We start from the raw sequence: 16386 nt of genomic DNA, 5'->3' as shown, positions 1-16386 counted from the left end.
TTTTATCAGTTATGTCTAGGTTTATAACTTACTTGAGGGAAGTTAAACAAGTGACTTGGGACTACAGCATACCTATCTTACTCAGCTGAGAAAAATCTTCAAAGAATTATATGGTTATATATGGATAGGTTATAGACTTTTAAGTTAGCAAAGGGCGACACAGGCTCATCTCAGGTATCTCCAAGGAGTATTATGTTAAGTAATGATTACGGATTGATAAACCTTAAAAGTGATTTTAGATAATATACAGAATAAAAGTCAAGAAAGCTATATATGTTTATCAAAGTGGGTTATATTATTGACCTCATATAAGATTAAGATATATTTGAGCCCCGTCACGATAAAAGCAACATAATGGGTTTGCGACCAGCATGGATCCAGACCAGCCTGGGCATCTGTTCGCTATCAGTGTTATACGGTTTGTAAGTGACCAGTAAAAGCCCAGGCCACATACAAAAATAGTAGTCTATGGCTTGATTATGAGCTGACAGATAGGGGAATTTTGTAAAGGGTGGCTTAGCCTGTCTGTTGTGATTACATGTCTAAACAGTTCAACATGCTATATTTTAGCCACCATAGAATTTTTTATCTAGAAAAATATCTAGTTAGTTTTATTTGTACAAAAATATAGAAATAGTACAATGTACAATGTATAATTAGTAAAATGTTCACTATACATGTACAAATAATGTAACTATTAACAAATGTCGGTACAGCTGCGGTACAGTATTTAGACGGTCACGGGTTCGAGTACATGTCAGGATGCACTTTTTTCTCACCCTGTGACTGACAAACATTTGTATATCCCAGCTAGAAATTAATTCACAATGCTAAGTAAGCCTGGGAAATTCGAAGAAATATTTGCATACACAGTAGGTTTATAACTATTCAGTATTTAAACAAGTAAAACGTGTAAGCGGCCGAATAGCTCAGAGGAACTCAAGAGCCGCGGAATCGTATTCCGAGTGTCAGGGGTTCGAGTGCCTGCCAGGCTGTTACATATCAATATAAATCCGTCAAGAAAAATAGGAAGGAACTGTCTAAAATAATTATCACCCTAAATAGTATTCGGATAGGATTCGGACAGTCTTTGATGAAAAGTCAGAAGATGAACTTGTAAAGGGGGTGGGGTGCTAGTCTGATCACATCATTTGATGTCTGACGAACCTCGTATCTAATATATATTGGTACGCATATAAACATCTGTTTGCTGAATTAAATATCAAAAATGTTGCAATTAATTAGTAATTATATCTTATGCGTATGTAAAATAGGATTAAAACTAATTGATCTTCGGCTTTAAGCTTGTAGAAATCTGACCATTATTCACCGCGAGGTCACAAACTTTAAAACTTTAATGTAAATATCACAATAATACTTCTTTATATAATATTTCTATTCTTTGACAGGGACACAGAACATATCTCTTACATGTTTAAGAAACAACAAATTTACATAATATATCTATCTAAGAAATTCTTTTACTTCTCAATAGTAACAGACGCAAAACACGGTACTTAAGCGCTTAGACGAACGCAGACGCACGCTAAACGTTTCTGGGAATAAGAAACGCACGCTTTCAGACGCACGATAAACGAAAAACGATACACGGAAAACGATAAACGTTAAACGCTTGTAAACGATGCACGCTTGAGAAAGCGTTTCAGCAAACGCACGTTGCACGCTATACGCACGCACGTTACACGAAAAACGGACGCACGAAAAACGCTATTTTTGACAACCGAAACGTTCACCCTACTGTATATATGTATGCTTGCAGTGCCATCATGGGCGAATAGCCTTATGGAATAAATGAAATAAACTCATAAACATAATTACAATTAGTTACACCAATTAATAATGTACTGGACTATTAAGTAACACATATTATGTAAACATACCTGGACTTCCTCCTACGCCTGGATCCCCTCTAGCACCCTTCAATCCAGGAAGACCAATTTCACCTTTAATGCCTGTAAGAACAAATTGTTAACACTAATTGATGCTCAAAAGTATATATTATATAAAAACATGCGCTGTCAGTAGGACACTTTGCTTGTTAATTTACAGTGCTTGATAGTAAAAACAAGAAATTATTAATGTTATGCAAGATGTACAAAAGTCCCCTACTGGTTAGAAAATCAGCAACATTCATAAGAAAAATATATTTGAAGTAGATATGTTAAGAAATAATAATAATAATAAAAAAAAAACATTATGCCTCAGAATTTTGCTTCTTTAAAATGGGTAAACATGTATTTTTTAATGTGTAAATAATGGTTTTAAAATGTTATAGACGTTTGTTACCTGAAAAAAATGAGCGTGAAATAATTTGTCGTCAAGATAGCAAAAATGTAATCAAAGTCTCTTGACTTCTGTTAAAATACTTATTCACAATAAAAATTGTATTTAATCCAAAAAAGCAACAAATGAAAAACATGGAGTAACTTTTTGCAAACTATAAAAGCATAGAAATTAAAAATGAATGCATTTCTGAGTCATGATGGGCTTTAAAAAAACAACAACAAAAACTTTTTTTCATTAAAATTCTCAGTTCAAAGTGGGAGGGGGTAATTCTGATAAATTTGGAGCCAGAGTTGTGACGCCATTTTAACGTGATTCATTCATAAAATTTGCTTTAATGACCTGTTGTATAGCATACAACTCATCAGGCACCCCCACCCCCATGCAAGACGGCATGGGTAAAACTAACGGAAACGCCAGTCTGCTATGCAAGAAAACAACTTCTACATTCAATGTAGTTTAACATACTTTATCAATTCCATCTTTTTGTTAGCATGAAAGAATAGAAATAGATATTATCTTTTCTTGTATTATAATAAAACACTGCACACTTTATTTGTTATTATTTTCCTATGCATTTGAACCCGAACCATGCATTTATGATTTTTCTACAAAACACTCAAAACTGATATCTATTTTTGTTTGTTTGTTTGTTTCATTTTTCGCCTTTTTCAACAGTATTTCAGTCATATAGGCGGGTAGTTTCCTAACCATCGTTCCTGGAGAGTTACACCAGTACTAGACTACCTTCCTCCGCGCTAAACTACCAAAGCATCTCCCGGGGATCGAACCCACGCCAGAGAGGTAGCTGGATTAGAAGTCATCGACTCTATCCCCTCGACCACGGAGGCGGTTAATCTATTTCCTAAATACGAACATTTATTTTGTGTCAATGAGTTAAAGATCCTGTAACACAATTTTTTTATGGTTTTAAATCATAAATATGATGCTCAAAATAAGATTTATCAATATTGTAGGTTCCAAAAAGCTTTATTTATAAAGATATTGCCGAATTTAACATTTCATGTAAATAAAGGGGGGTAATAAAAAACATTTCTATAAAGTTTAAGTCAAATTTTACAATAAGAAATGAATGCACATATCTTAATGATTACATATAATATGCATAAATATTTGCGGTACATATTTAACATATTCTTCGTTGTTTGAAAATTATTTTATTTTGCATAATTATGTAGTACTACATATATATAATTTCACTTAGTATGGTTTACCACAACCAGCCCGCATAGCTAAATCAGTTGGAGCGCGAGACTTAAACACTTGGCATGTTAAAGGACCAGGGGAAGCTTCTGGACTTGGGGTATCTTTCTGAATCTGACTCTTGTACTGTATCTGTAATTGCACTATCCTCCATAAATATAAAATGACTAATACTCTCCTGGAGGACTCGCCCATATGGGCAACCGGTGGCGAGTATAAATAAACTCAAATACACACAAAGGTTTACCACTTGGATCAAGACATACAGGATCTTTAACTATGAATGCAAGTTAACATACCTTGGGGTCCCATAACTCCACGGTCACCTTTAGTTCCTGGAACACCATACAGTCCCATTTGTCCCCTTTCACCTTTATCTCCTTTAGGACCTGTTTTGAAAATAATTGTTATCATTTCAATATTCACATATGAAGAAAATATTAAATATTCAAAGAATTGTGCCAAGTTATTTTAAAATCCTTCAATGCATGATAAAGCTACTGTCCAGACATAAATATGTGTACCTTTAAATTCTTAAATTTAAAAATGTGAACCTCAAAACTGTAAGTGTGACCTTAAACTTATGTAGGGACATTTTTCTTAGATGAAACACATCATCATAATTTGTGCAAAGTTACTGTATTCTAAAACCCTTCCATGCATGACGAAGTAACAGTCCGGACATGAGTGATGTGTAAGTGGGGACGCAGAGACAGACGGACCGACAGACGGTGTAATTTTAAAGGCCACCATCTGGTGGCATAAAAAAGTCTTCCTACTTTACATTTTATAACATATACATTACAAAGAAATGATAAAACAAACTCAAAGATTGGGCCAAATATTTCTGAAATAAAATGTATTACCAGGTAGTCCTGCTTTCCCGTCTGGACCTGTTGGTCCTCTTTCACCTTTGGTTCCATTTTGACCACCAGTTCCTGGTTCTCCTTTTAATCCTGTAAATTGTTTAAAGGTTTAAATGTTACAGTGTTTAAACAACTCTACTGTCTGAGTGAGTGTCTAAACAACACTACTTTCTGAATGTTACAGTGTTTAAACAACTCTACTTTCTGAATGTTACAGTGTCTAAACAACTCTACTTTCTTAATGTGACAGTGTTTAAGCACCTCTACTTTCTGAGTGTTACATTGTTTTTCTTTTAAACAACTCTACTTTCTGAATGTTACAGTGTTTAAACAACATTACTTTCTTATTGATGTAGTGTTTAAACAACTCTACTTTCTGAATGTTACAGTGTCTAAACAACCCTACTTTCTTAATGTTACAGTGTTTAAGCAACACTACTGTCTGAGTGAGTGTCTAAACAACTCTACTTTCTTAATGTTACAGTGTTTAAACAACTCTACTTTCTTAGTGTTACAGTGTCTAAACAACTCTACTTTCTGAGTGTTACAGTGTCTAAACAACTCTACTTTCTGAGTGTTACAGTGTTTAAACAACTCTACTTTCTGAGTGTTACAGTGTTTAAACAACTCTACTTTCTGAGTGTTACAGTGTTTAAACAACTCTATTTTCTGAATGTTACAGTGTTTAAACAACTCTACTTTCTGAGTGTTACAGTGTTTAAACAACTCTATTTTCTGAATGTTACAGTGTTTAAACAACACTACTTTCTTAATGTTACAGTGTTTGAACAACTTTATTTTCTTAATGTGACAGTGTTTAAACAACTCTACTTTCTGAATGTTACATTGTCTAAACAACGCTTCTTCCAAAATGGTACAGTGTTCAAACAATTCCATCTCTTAAACAGCTCTACTTTTTAAATGTTTTTCTGCATCCTAGTATCCCAGGACAACTTTTAGTTAAAATAATATTCATTATGTACATTAATTGTATTCATTGCTGATAATGTGGACCTTAAAGTAATCTGTTTTATATACAGTTTTGGATAGGTTAAAGATATATCTAATGGAATGCAACAGGTGTATTAATTAATTATACCAAGGTATACATGAATAATAGTATTGTAACAGTGTTGTTACAACGTCATAATACTGATAATGAGCACAATAATATGCAAAAACTAAAGTTGGTGATCTAACCTAAGGGAATCTTTCCCATTTGCACGTTAAAGAACCAGGGGAAGCTTCTGGAATTGAGTCATCTTTCTACATCTGTATCTTGCAATAACTTCCAAAAATATGAAATGACTGATACTCTTCTGGAGGACTCGCCTGGGCAACCGGTGGCGAGTATAAATAAACTCAAATACACACACAAATTGGTGGTGAACTAGCTTTTCATCGACAGGGTTTGTGTACCTTAAAACGTTGCAGTTTATTAATAATTATAAATCAGCTCCAGATGACCTAAACTCAAATAGTATTTTCTAAGACATAAGCATACAAACAACACTTTTGTTAACTGACCTTGTGGACCCATAACTCCATGGTCACCTTTAGCTCCGGGTATACCATATAACCCAGGTTCACCTTTTTGCCCTGAAAAAAAAAGAATAATTAATATAAGATTCTAACATTAGTGGTGTAGATAAATAAATTACTTTTACATGTATGTGATGGAAAAAACAACAAAAACAGGGTGGTCATTTACATGTAATATCAATCATAGCAATAAAATATGATCATCTAAATCTATGCCATGTACAATGTATTTATAATTATAAGAGGGTTGTCCTAAAATAGTGTGGCAGGGTGATTGAGTGCACGTCGGAATAATCATATAAGGATTGCCGACCAAGTGGGTTCAAACCCTATCAGGGACCAGCCGTTGTTTCCTGCAGATTCATTGTTTAGTACTGGTTGGTTCCAGGAACGGATAAGTTGATTACAAGTTACCTTGGGTTAAAATTCTTTACCTAAAGCCCTGGGTATACCAAAGGCACTCGCTTCAAATCCTATACTTGAGGCCCTGGGTTCAAATCCAATACAGAGATGGATATTCTTGTTTTGTTTAAACATTTTTAGAACAACAAAAACTGGTCATTGAAAAATGAAATTAAGGTACATACCTGGTAAGCATATTTTACTGTTGTTACCGCAATATCTTGTCAAAATATCAACCTATTTTACGAACATAAACATTCCTTTTACATACAATTATAACATGAATTCTGTGAAGATTTCTATACAGTTATTATTATAGTTATAAATAACACGTTTATCTTGTTCTGGGTCAAATTTTCACAATTTAAAAATTTCAGTAAGTAAAAAATTAGCACATGACATTTTTAAATAATAAAAAATCATTAACATTTAAATATACATTTTTATTACATACATTATAAATGAAACATTGAAAAATATTGATGAAATAAAATGCGTATTTTCATTTTCCATATTTTCACTGTAAAAATTTATTTTTCATGGCAGTTAAACATATTTTCCGTATTTTCACTGGTGTTTTGCTGAAAGACTTTTTTTTATAATTCTGCCAGTGAAAAGTCTTTCAAATTGTAATGTCATAAAGAGAAAAATGTATATAATAAACGGATTTATTTTCATACACATGAAATATTTATTTTCATACCACTCAATGAAAATAAATGCTGTAGTTATAGAAAAAAGCTTGAATATCCGCTATATATAAGAAAAAAAACATTTTCAATGAAATACCTCTGTTTTAGCAATTTCTCCAAATATCGACGCGAGTTCATTCCCAGTAGTGTTGACAGCCTGGCGTTTCTGAACAGGCTCAGTGGTAGTGGCGGACTTCAGGTAAACTGCTGCATCTTGAAGTATTTTATACACTTCTTGTTGAGATGCCTTCACACATTCGTCCAAAATTTTCTTTTCCTTAAACAGTATATGATCCGCGTCACGACAAAACCAACATAGTTCGTTTGCGACCAGCATGGATCCAGATCCATTCAAACCCATTATGTTGGTTTTGTCGTGACGCGGCTCATATAATTCGTCACATCCAAACTCCAAACAGTGATTTTAACAGTGTAGTTATTTATTTGCATTATAATATATTACTGCATGTGAATAGTTCTCATAATTTTTTGCATAACCCTATGCATTTTCATCTTTAAGGAAATGCGCTTAAGCCAGTACGGTAAAAGTATAAGTGTACCTAAGAGTTTAAAGTAATTTAAGTATAGAATTCACTGTTTAAGGAACGGTTTTCCGGACTTTTCAAATAGACAACTTTAGGCATAATTAAAACTGTTAAATAAAATTTCTTTAAACTTAAGCATAATTATGTTGTTAGAATTTCTTTAATCTTTTATCTTAAGCATGTTGTTAGAATATATGATGACAGAAATAGTTTAAGCGAAAAAAAATATGGTTGTCACGAGTCTCACTTTTGAGTTATCTGCCCTTTTTACCCTTTTTATTTTGCTTATATGTCTATATAAAAACTCCTGAAGACATCTTTATAATTTCTTTTAAACATACCCGTTCTCTGATGACGTCCTCTACAATAGCGTGGATATCAGTTTGTTTAGAGCTTTTATTAACGCTACGTTTAGTTTTTGGATGTAACAATTGTTTAACTTCGTTCTTTACTTCACCAACAACATTGCCAAATGATATATCCTGAAAAATAGTTAAAGATAATAAAGAAAATATCGGTACCGTTGGCCAAGTGGTTAAGGTATCCGCCTTCGGATCGGGAGGTCGAAGGTTCGAGCCCCGTGGGGAGCGTTAATTGAAGGATGAATGTTTCTCGTGGGACTCGTTCCGAAATGGCCGCTTCGTGAGCCGCGAGGTAGTTCAAATGAATGGTTACCAATTTCTATCCGTCTGGCGTCTGGCATAGTGGTAGGAGTTACGAGGTATATGGTATGAAAGCAAAAGGTGTCTCATAAGTCAGAAATGGCTGAACCTTTCAGTAGGGGTATAATAAAAAAGACCTTTACCTTTATATCTAATTATACTTAATTCATGTGCAGTTGAAAATACATTGTATTATACTCCTTTGTAAGAATAAGTAAGCTGCTTTACAGGGAGTTTTTTTTTTGACATGACTGCGGTACTTGAAATAAATTTTTGAGATTAATGTTCCATTTGATGAAGGTTAACACAAATAATTTGTGCTCAAAATTTCAGATCATTCACTCACTCCGTTTTATCAGAGTTAGTATTCTTATCATATAAAATATTCAAAATTGAAAAGCAATTTGCAATGCTTTTTGCCCAAAATTGGGCTAAGAATAGTACAAAAATACAATTTGCAATTTATTTCTGAGTTTATTTCTTAATAACCTCTTGTATATCGTTAAAGTGCCCTGGCTGATCTATGGAAAAAAATTAAATTTTGTGTTTTTAGGCTTTTGAACCTCAGTGGAGTTCCTTTAATGTAGATGTGTATACATTGTAAATTACAATTACTGACTTTTTTGGATTTTTCATAAAAATACAAATTACTGAAAAACATTATGGTATTTATATATAATTACACCTTCGGTTACCAGACAATGTAGTGTTTCAGAATATATACCGTGGGTAACTGACGGTGATGTCATCACAGAGCTATATTTGAATGGAGAGTGGAAGGTATAAAAAAATTGTCATCATAACAGCGACCAATTATTAAATCCCGCAAGTTCACATTTTTTCGCGAGATTTTCCGAGACTTATAATGTTATGCTGTATCTTCTGAATTTTCTGACGTGCTTGACATGTATTATGCAGATTTTTTAAGAATTTGATAAGTGATAAAGAAAAAGAAGTTGCAAAATACTAAAAAGCATTAAGATGAGGAAGATGTAAACTTTTATCAGTAATGTATGAAAATGTAAACACATTAATTTTAGTAACCTATTATAAGACGGCGGAAATTGTCAGTAATGTATGAAAATGTAAACACATTAATTTTAGTAACCTATTATAAGACGGCGGAAATTGTCAGTAATGTATGAAAATGTAAACACATTAATTTTAGTAACCTATTATAAGACGGCGGAAATTGTCAGTAATGTATGAAAATGTAAACACATTAATTTTAGTAACCTATTATAAGACGGCGGAAATTGTCAGTAATGTATGAAAATGTAAACACATTAATTTTAGTAACCTATTATAAGACGGCGGAAATTGTCAGTAATGTATGAAAATGTAAACACATTAATTTTAGTAACCTATTATAAGACGGCGGAAATTGTCAGTAATGTATGAAAATGTAAACACATTAATTTTAGTAACTTAAAACAAAATGGCTGAAATCGACCAACTTCAATGGCCAATTAAAGAATCTCGCGCCTAGACTGGAAAATGTCTTTAGAGTTTCCTATCCCTCTGTATTATAAGTGTCTAATGTTATTTGGTGATAAACAACTGTCTTATTTTACATGTATGTATATATAATGCAAGACAAGTCATGTTCTGTGTGTTTGATTGGGTTTTTAGTAACGTCACACTGACACAGTATAGGTCATATGGAAACATACCAGCTTTACTGGTTTAGGCCGATATTATTTCAGGCACCCGAGTAGGTTACCACCAATTTTCTGTAAGCTAGCTGGATAGCTTCCTCACATGAAAAAAATCCAAAGTCCCTATCGGGAACAATTCATACAATATGTAATTATGAATAGTGCACTAGAGGTTGTATAGTGCATTAATAACCAATTATGGCATTTAGAGATACAAAATGTCTTATTTTGTGTGTACATGTATATATAACTGAAAACATCGTACAAAACAGGAGCTGGTTGAACCCGGTAATGCTTCCCGAATAAGTTTGGACACAGAAAAGTATACCTTTTGTAGTTTCAGAGTTATGTCTCGGACAAGAAAAGCGGACAGACATTCGGCTGAAATGGAATAAGGGGCCAATTCTTTTGTTATTTTCCTTTGTTCAATAGAGGGACAATTGTTACTCTATTGTTACGGAATGAACTCTTTTGTTCTGTTTACAGTTAGATGGCCCCCTTACCCTATTCGATTGTGTGGACGGACGGATGGACAAAACGGCGACATTATGCTCACTCTTCGGGGAGCATAATAAATTGTGCTAGAGGTTGTCTTTAGTGCATTAACAAGCAACTTGTGTAAAGTTACACATACAGTTCATTTTAAGAAACAACCAGGTAGTAAATTAAATCTAAAAACCAAATGACTTCAAGGTTGTTAGGTTTATCAAACAAAAAAGTGCCCCTAAGGTTCATGTTTTTATCAATAGAGTCTAACATTCAACAGAAATAAACTTTGAAGCTACTATCCCACACATTTAACTGTTGACGTTTTTGAAATGGAATGTCCTCAAAAGATAACATTTCACCAGTCAGGTTCGTGCATTTGTATGGAACTACATGTATATGATAAATACATGTACATGTGACTTTCCGTAGAAAAAAAACCTAGAAGTAAAGTTTTTGCAATGTTTATAATATTTATGATGCTGTAATTTTAAAACATTGCAACCTTTTATTTTGTAAATATCTACTTAAATTATACACACAGTCCCGTTAACTGGATGCAAGTAGGGTAAAACAGTTGTACGCTTAATTTGGGTTTTTTTTATCCTGCATTTGATTGCTGCACAATATATCATAGAAAATTATGTCTATTAAAACGAGATAAAAAAGAAGAACATATATCGTTGTATCCAGTTTAAAACTGACATTTATAATTATAGTAAGTTCTATTTACATATTGTACATCAAGATGTCGTTCTTATAACATGTTCATGGGTGTGATAAAGGAGTTGTTTATATCTATGTCAAGTGAAGCAAAATTTAACAACCGTTAGGTCACAGATATCTCTTAAAAACAGCAAATTTTACTTCTGATCATATTCGTATTTAATAACTGTAAACATTTATTATGTTAGTGTTTCAGACCCATTTTGTATGGGAGAGTAACTTAAAAACATTTCTAAAAAACTATTCAAAATTATGATGTAATAAAATAATCATATGATGTCGCTTCTACCTTTTATACAAAATATTCTGATGTTTATAGTTATGTTAAAGCAAGATCCCTCCAGATTCTGGTTAGAAACTCAGTTATTGGATGATTTTACATTAACATTTTTACATTTTCTATATAGAGAAACTTAAATTAGCATTCTAATTTTCATGAAAATTTTGAAAATGTATTTAAAATGAAAATCTTGTGAACAAAGAAAACAAAGAATTTAAAGATAATGGCACTTACATTCCACATATATTACAAAATAGGGGAAGAAATATATTAAAAACAACAAATGATCTTTCTGCGTTACACCCACAGTAGAAATATAGTAATAAAACCATAAGTGCTATGAAGTCAATCATTAATCCCACGAAACATGGAAATTATTATTCGAGTCTTGAATCTTTGAACTTTCCTCAAATCTTAGTACATTGTTCTCAAAATGGATTTTCTAAAAATATCAAGGTTTATCTACATGATCTAGAGGCATGCAACTTGAAATTCCTGTCCGATAGAATTTAATAACGTATACGTATGCTATTTCGCCATGTTTTAGTTGTTTAAAGGGACTTCACTGAGGTCTAATTGACATGACTGGACTGAAAATATTTTTTTGACATTAATACTCCATTTGATGTAGCGTTTTAGACCAATAACTTGTATGCATAAATGCAGATCATTTGTCCACTCTTATTTTCCTGAATATTTATTCTAATTATTAAAAATGACTCAAAATTGAAAAGCGTTTAAACGCTTTTCCATCAAATCTGAAAATACGATTCTCAATATATTTTTGAGCATATTTTTTATTAACTTTTGCATTATCTTTCCGTTTTAAAGAGTCCCAGCTGATCTATGAAAGAAATTCAAATTTTTTTTTACCTTAGTGGAGTTCCTTTAATGATCTACATGTACATTGTTGTTTCTCACAATAATATTTCTTTAATAATCTGTGTACACATGTAAGAAATCATAGGTATTGCATTGTGAATGTCTTTCTCTTCATTTAGACATACATCCATACATCATTAACTTTAAGCAGCGTTTTTTCCTCAGCACTTTGGGAAAATGAACAGACCCCTAGAATTTGGATTTTTTACAACGTTTTAGACAAATTGGGAAAACCTGACAACGCAATTTGTATACATCAATCAGGACAAAGAAATCAAATATTTGGCTAATTTAATTCCAGAAATATTAATATTTTACTCATTAGCACAAATTACACAAATTACAATGCAAGATTACAATTCTTCTATGGCATTACAAGTGCATGCAGTTAAACATGACAAAATGACAATACATTTACTTATTTCAGTTTTTGTTCCTTCACAATTAGGAACTTTCTTCTTGAATTTAGGATAAAAACATACATTTTGACATTGGGAACACGACCCAATATCAGTCATCAAAATGGGCCATAAAAAACCTTTGAAAGTGAAAACACTATGAACGTTTTAACTGGTCACACAAAAAGATCAGAAAGCAAATTTATGTTTATTCTACAAATGGTTTTACCGTTTAGTGTACAGATAATTTAGATAGTTATATTTATATAACTATATAAATGACATAGTTCATTAAGTTTAAAAATTTATTACATAACTGATAGACATCGTAATAAAGTTTTGACCTAATTTTTATAATACAACATAATTTAATACAAACAAATCAATGTTTTTGAAATATGATGAATCAAACTTACCTGACTGGTATTTTCATAATGTATGTGATAAATAGTGACACACACCAAAGCGGCAAAATTAAAGACAGTAAGAAATGCGAGAAAGTGTGTTCCAGCCATAGTTTTCGGTTTTGATGCCATGTCAAGTGAAATTATCTTAACCTATTTACATGTTAGAATCACGAATCTCGAGAGGGCCGATACAAAATTTTATTAAATACTTATAAACGAAATATTGAGAAATATTGATGACATAAAATGAGTATTTTCATTTTCCGTATTTTCACTGTAAATTTTTTTTTCAATGCAGTAAAACTTATTTTCCATATTTTCACTGTAATTTTTTTTCAATGCAGTGAAACATATTTTCCGTATTTTCACTGATGTCTTATAATTCAAGATTTTTGTATAGCTGTATACAAATGTATACAGTATTTATTTTCATCTTGTGGTATGAAAATCATCATATTTCACTGGTGGCTACCACCACTCATTAAATTTTTTTTTCATACCACTCGATGAACAAAAATCCTGAATTTATTGAGAAAAACAAACTTTAATATCCTCCATACTTAAAGAGTGAACACGAGATGCAAACTTTTTACAAGTAAAATATAACTATGGTCTTACCTAAAATCACTATTTATTTACTCACTGCTATAACTTCAGGTCATCCTCATACCCGGTTATACACTATGACATATGATGTATGCCGCATCGGATGTGTTGTATTATATTGATAGGATATATTCGGAAATAAAAATCTTTAAATCCACTATAACCAAAGGGGATGTGCAAAGAGATCAATTTTAATGATTGAAAGAAAGGTCAAAATGGATACCTCTATGGACAAAAACAACAAGAAACAAATTAAGAACAAGAGCTGCCACTCAAAATTGACGAATGCCTCGGAATCGGTTTCCTAAGAATAGCAGAAAGGTATTATGAAAAGAAAAGAAACTAAGTGCTCAATATTGTTATTGTGAAGTGAAGTGCCATTCATAGCAAACTTACCACTTGAACTTGGAGGTAAAGGACATGGGTTTTTGACGCGACACATCATCTGGATGTGGTAGACATTCATGCCAAGTTATTTCAAAATCCTTCAATGCATTACAAAGTCCTTACAGTCCGAACACACATGTATACCTGTGAGAATAAGTACCTTCAAACTGTGTGACCTTGACCTTGGAGGTAGGGACATGAGTCTTGAATGCGACACGTCATCTTGATATGGTACATATATATGCTAGGTTATTTAAAAATCCTTCCATGCATGACAAAGTTACAGTCCAGACAAAAATGTGTGTAAAGTCTACTTGTGAGAGTGTGAACCTTAAAACTGAAAGTGTGACCTTGACCTTCCGGACATGAATGTGTACCATCAAACTCTTTTCTCGTGTCGCTTCAAACTATAAGTGTGACCTTGAACTTACAGGTAAGGACCATGGTCTTTGACGTGTCATATGTGATCTTGATATGGTTGATATTTAAGCCAAGTTATTTTAAAATCCTTCAATGCATGACAAAGTTACAGTCCGGACACGAATGTGTGAACCTTTAAACTCATAATTTCATCCTTCCGATATTTACATATTTACCAAATTTCTTATTAAATACCCGTCAAATTTCCATACAAAGTAAACCCTCGTATGGTAAATGCATATTGCAAGTTTAGATTTCAAATTTGCCACTATTTTGTTACATGTATTTTGCTAATGATGTATGTGCACAGGATTTCCAAAAAACAAAATGTTAACTTTCTTTAGCAACTCTATGAGTATTCATAAATAACATATATATGATTATTGTTCGAGTTTTGACATTTAATTATACACATACGCATATATTTTGTATATACACATATACAGTAGTAATTATCACTGGCATATTATTCAAGTAAAAAAGTTATCATCTTGAATTGAATCGGATTGAAAGTAGTTCTACCAAAACCAAAACAAAACCAGATGTTGAAGTATGACGGAAAGGACCTTCTCACTTCCGTTCGAAGCGTGCTCGTCGCTGAGAATTCACAGGGCATCGGCAGAAGATTGCAAGACTTGTGATAAAAAGATCAGAATCAGCTGCCAGTGTCCTGACTAATACCGAGGGGTGTGATCCTACGATAAGAAGACAGAGGCGACGAGGGTGCGTGAACGGTCGCTTAAAAGGCAGGCCCTTAGCTGGTATAACAGCCCTTTTCAAGGATACCTCCTTTTCATATTGTCTCAGGTTACTGTACATTTAAGTTCTCATTGACCGCCGTTCAGTGACCTTCTTTTGGCTTCAAATTCATATATTTGGCTAATATTTCGTGAAAGTTGCATGAAAGTAAATCATCACCATTTTTGCTTCAAAATTAGCGGTACCCTTTTAGGGCATGACTGGTAACATAACAGGCGTCCGTACTCGACAGTGAAAGCTGTTTTTGTGTCCTTGCGGGCGGATGGACCCCCATTAAACATTGACTACATACACAAATGACGGAAATAGCCGAGAAGATGCGATTGACTGTGACCGGGAATATAACTGTGTACAGTTATCCTAGATTATCGTAGCTAGAATGGTGGCTGATTTGGAACGCTTTTATGCGTCATGTTGTCGCTAGCGTAACGGCGCGTTGTCGTCTTGTCGCTAACAATGCATGCCAAACAGCGCGTTGTCTTGCGGCGTGTTGTTGCGATGTCACATTGTCGCTCCGCTCAAATCGAAGGATTGGCTTATAAGCCAAGCGACAGGGCGACATCGCACCGCACGACACCGTTTGGCGTGCTCCTCTAAAGACAGGACGACAAGACGAAAAAGCGATAACGATATAGGTTTTATTATCGCTATCGACAACGCAACGCACAAAGTGTACCAAATCAGCCACCATAAGGTAGAGCCATAGAACTAATTACATGTAATTAGAAAAGCACATTTCAACATTGTTTCAGAGAGATTAAATGCATGTATATTTTGAAGACGTTTGGTTACTTTTTACTTAGGTCTCGTCACTGTTACGTTTTAAGGCACACATACCATGTCGGTGAAAACTTAGCTCACTTTAAATTTTGCATATTATCATGCTCATTATAAGTATTATGACGTTCTACCAACGTCGTTACAAAACTTTTGATACATCCCTTTTGTCTGTTGTTCAAACGTTAAAAATGAACTAAAACAAAAGTGACCTCATTCACAACTATATCAAATGTATTATCAATGAAATTAAAGAACCATACTACTAGGTGTTCTTATCAGATGTTCCAAATATAAAAGTGTTATCTGCATGACATGGGCATCAGAGTATTTTAAGGCATGTTAAGGCGAACTGTGGCAAAG

The 16386-nt window shown here is 33.2% G+C and overlaps 1 protein-coding gene across 1 annotated transcript in view; it reads right to left on the bottom strand.

Moving 5' to 3' along the window:
- The window catches only part of LOC132760471 (hemicentin-1-like), a 32581-nt gene extending 19345 nt beyond the window's left edge, over positions 1-13236 (bottom strand). Inside the window, exons 1-8 of the mRNA XM_060752443.1 lie at positions 13084-13236; positions 7917-8057; positions 7128-7307; positions 6524-6575; positions 5922-5993; positions 4395-4484; positions 3828-3917; positions 1902-1973 (exon numbers count right to left, since the gene is read on the bottom strand). Of these exons, the coding sequence (XP_060608426.1) occupies positions 1902-1973; positions 3828-3917; positions 4395-4484; positions 5922-5993; positions 6524-6575; positions 7128-7307; positions 7917-8057; positions 13084-13203 (817 nt within the window). The 5' untranslated portion in view covers positions 13204-13236. The remainder of the gene's footprint in view (positions 1-1901; positions 1974-3827; positions 3918-4394; positions 4485-5921; positions 5994-6523; positions 6576-7127; positions 7308-7916; positions 8058-13083) is intronic.
- Between the last annotated feature and the right edge of the window lie 3150 nt (positions 13237-16386).

This window comes from Ruditapes philippinarum, unplaced genomic scaffold (assembly GCF_026571515.1).
Source record: "Ruditapes philippinarum isolate M1 unplaced genomic scaffold, ASM2657151v2 ctg2951_1_1_1_1, whole genome shotgun sequence".
Classification (NCBI taxonomy): Eukaryota; Metazoa; Mollusca; class Bivalvia; order Venerida; family Veneridae; genus Ruditapes; species Ruditapes philippinarum.
Note: the sequence above shows the minus strand (reverse complement) of the source record. Positions and strands in the feature narration are given on the sequence as shown.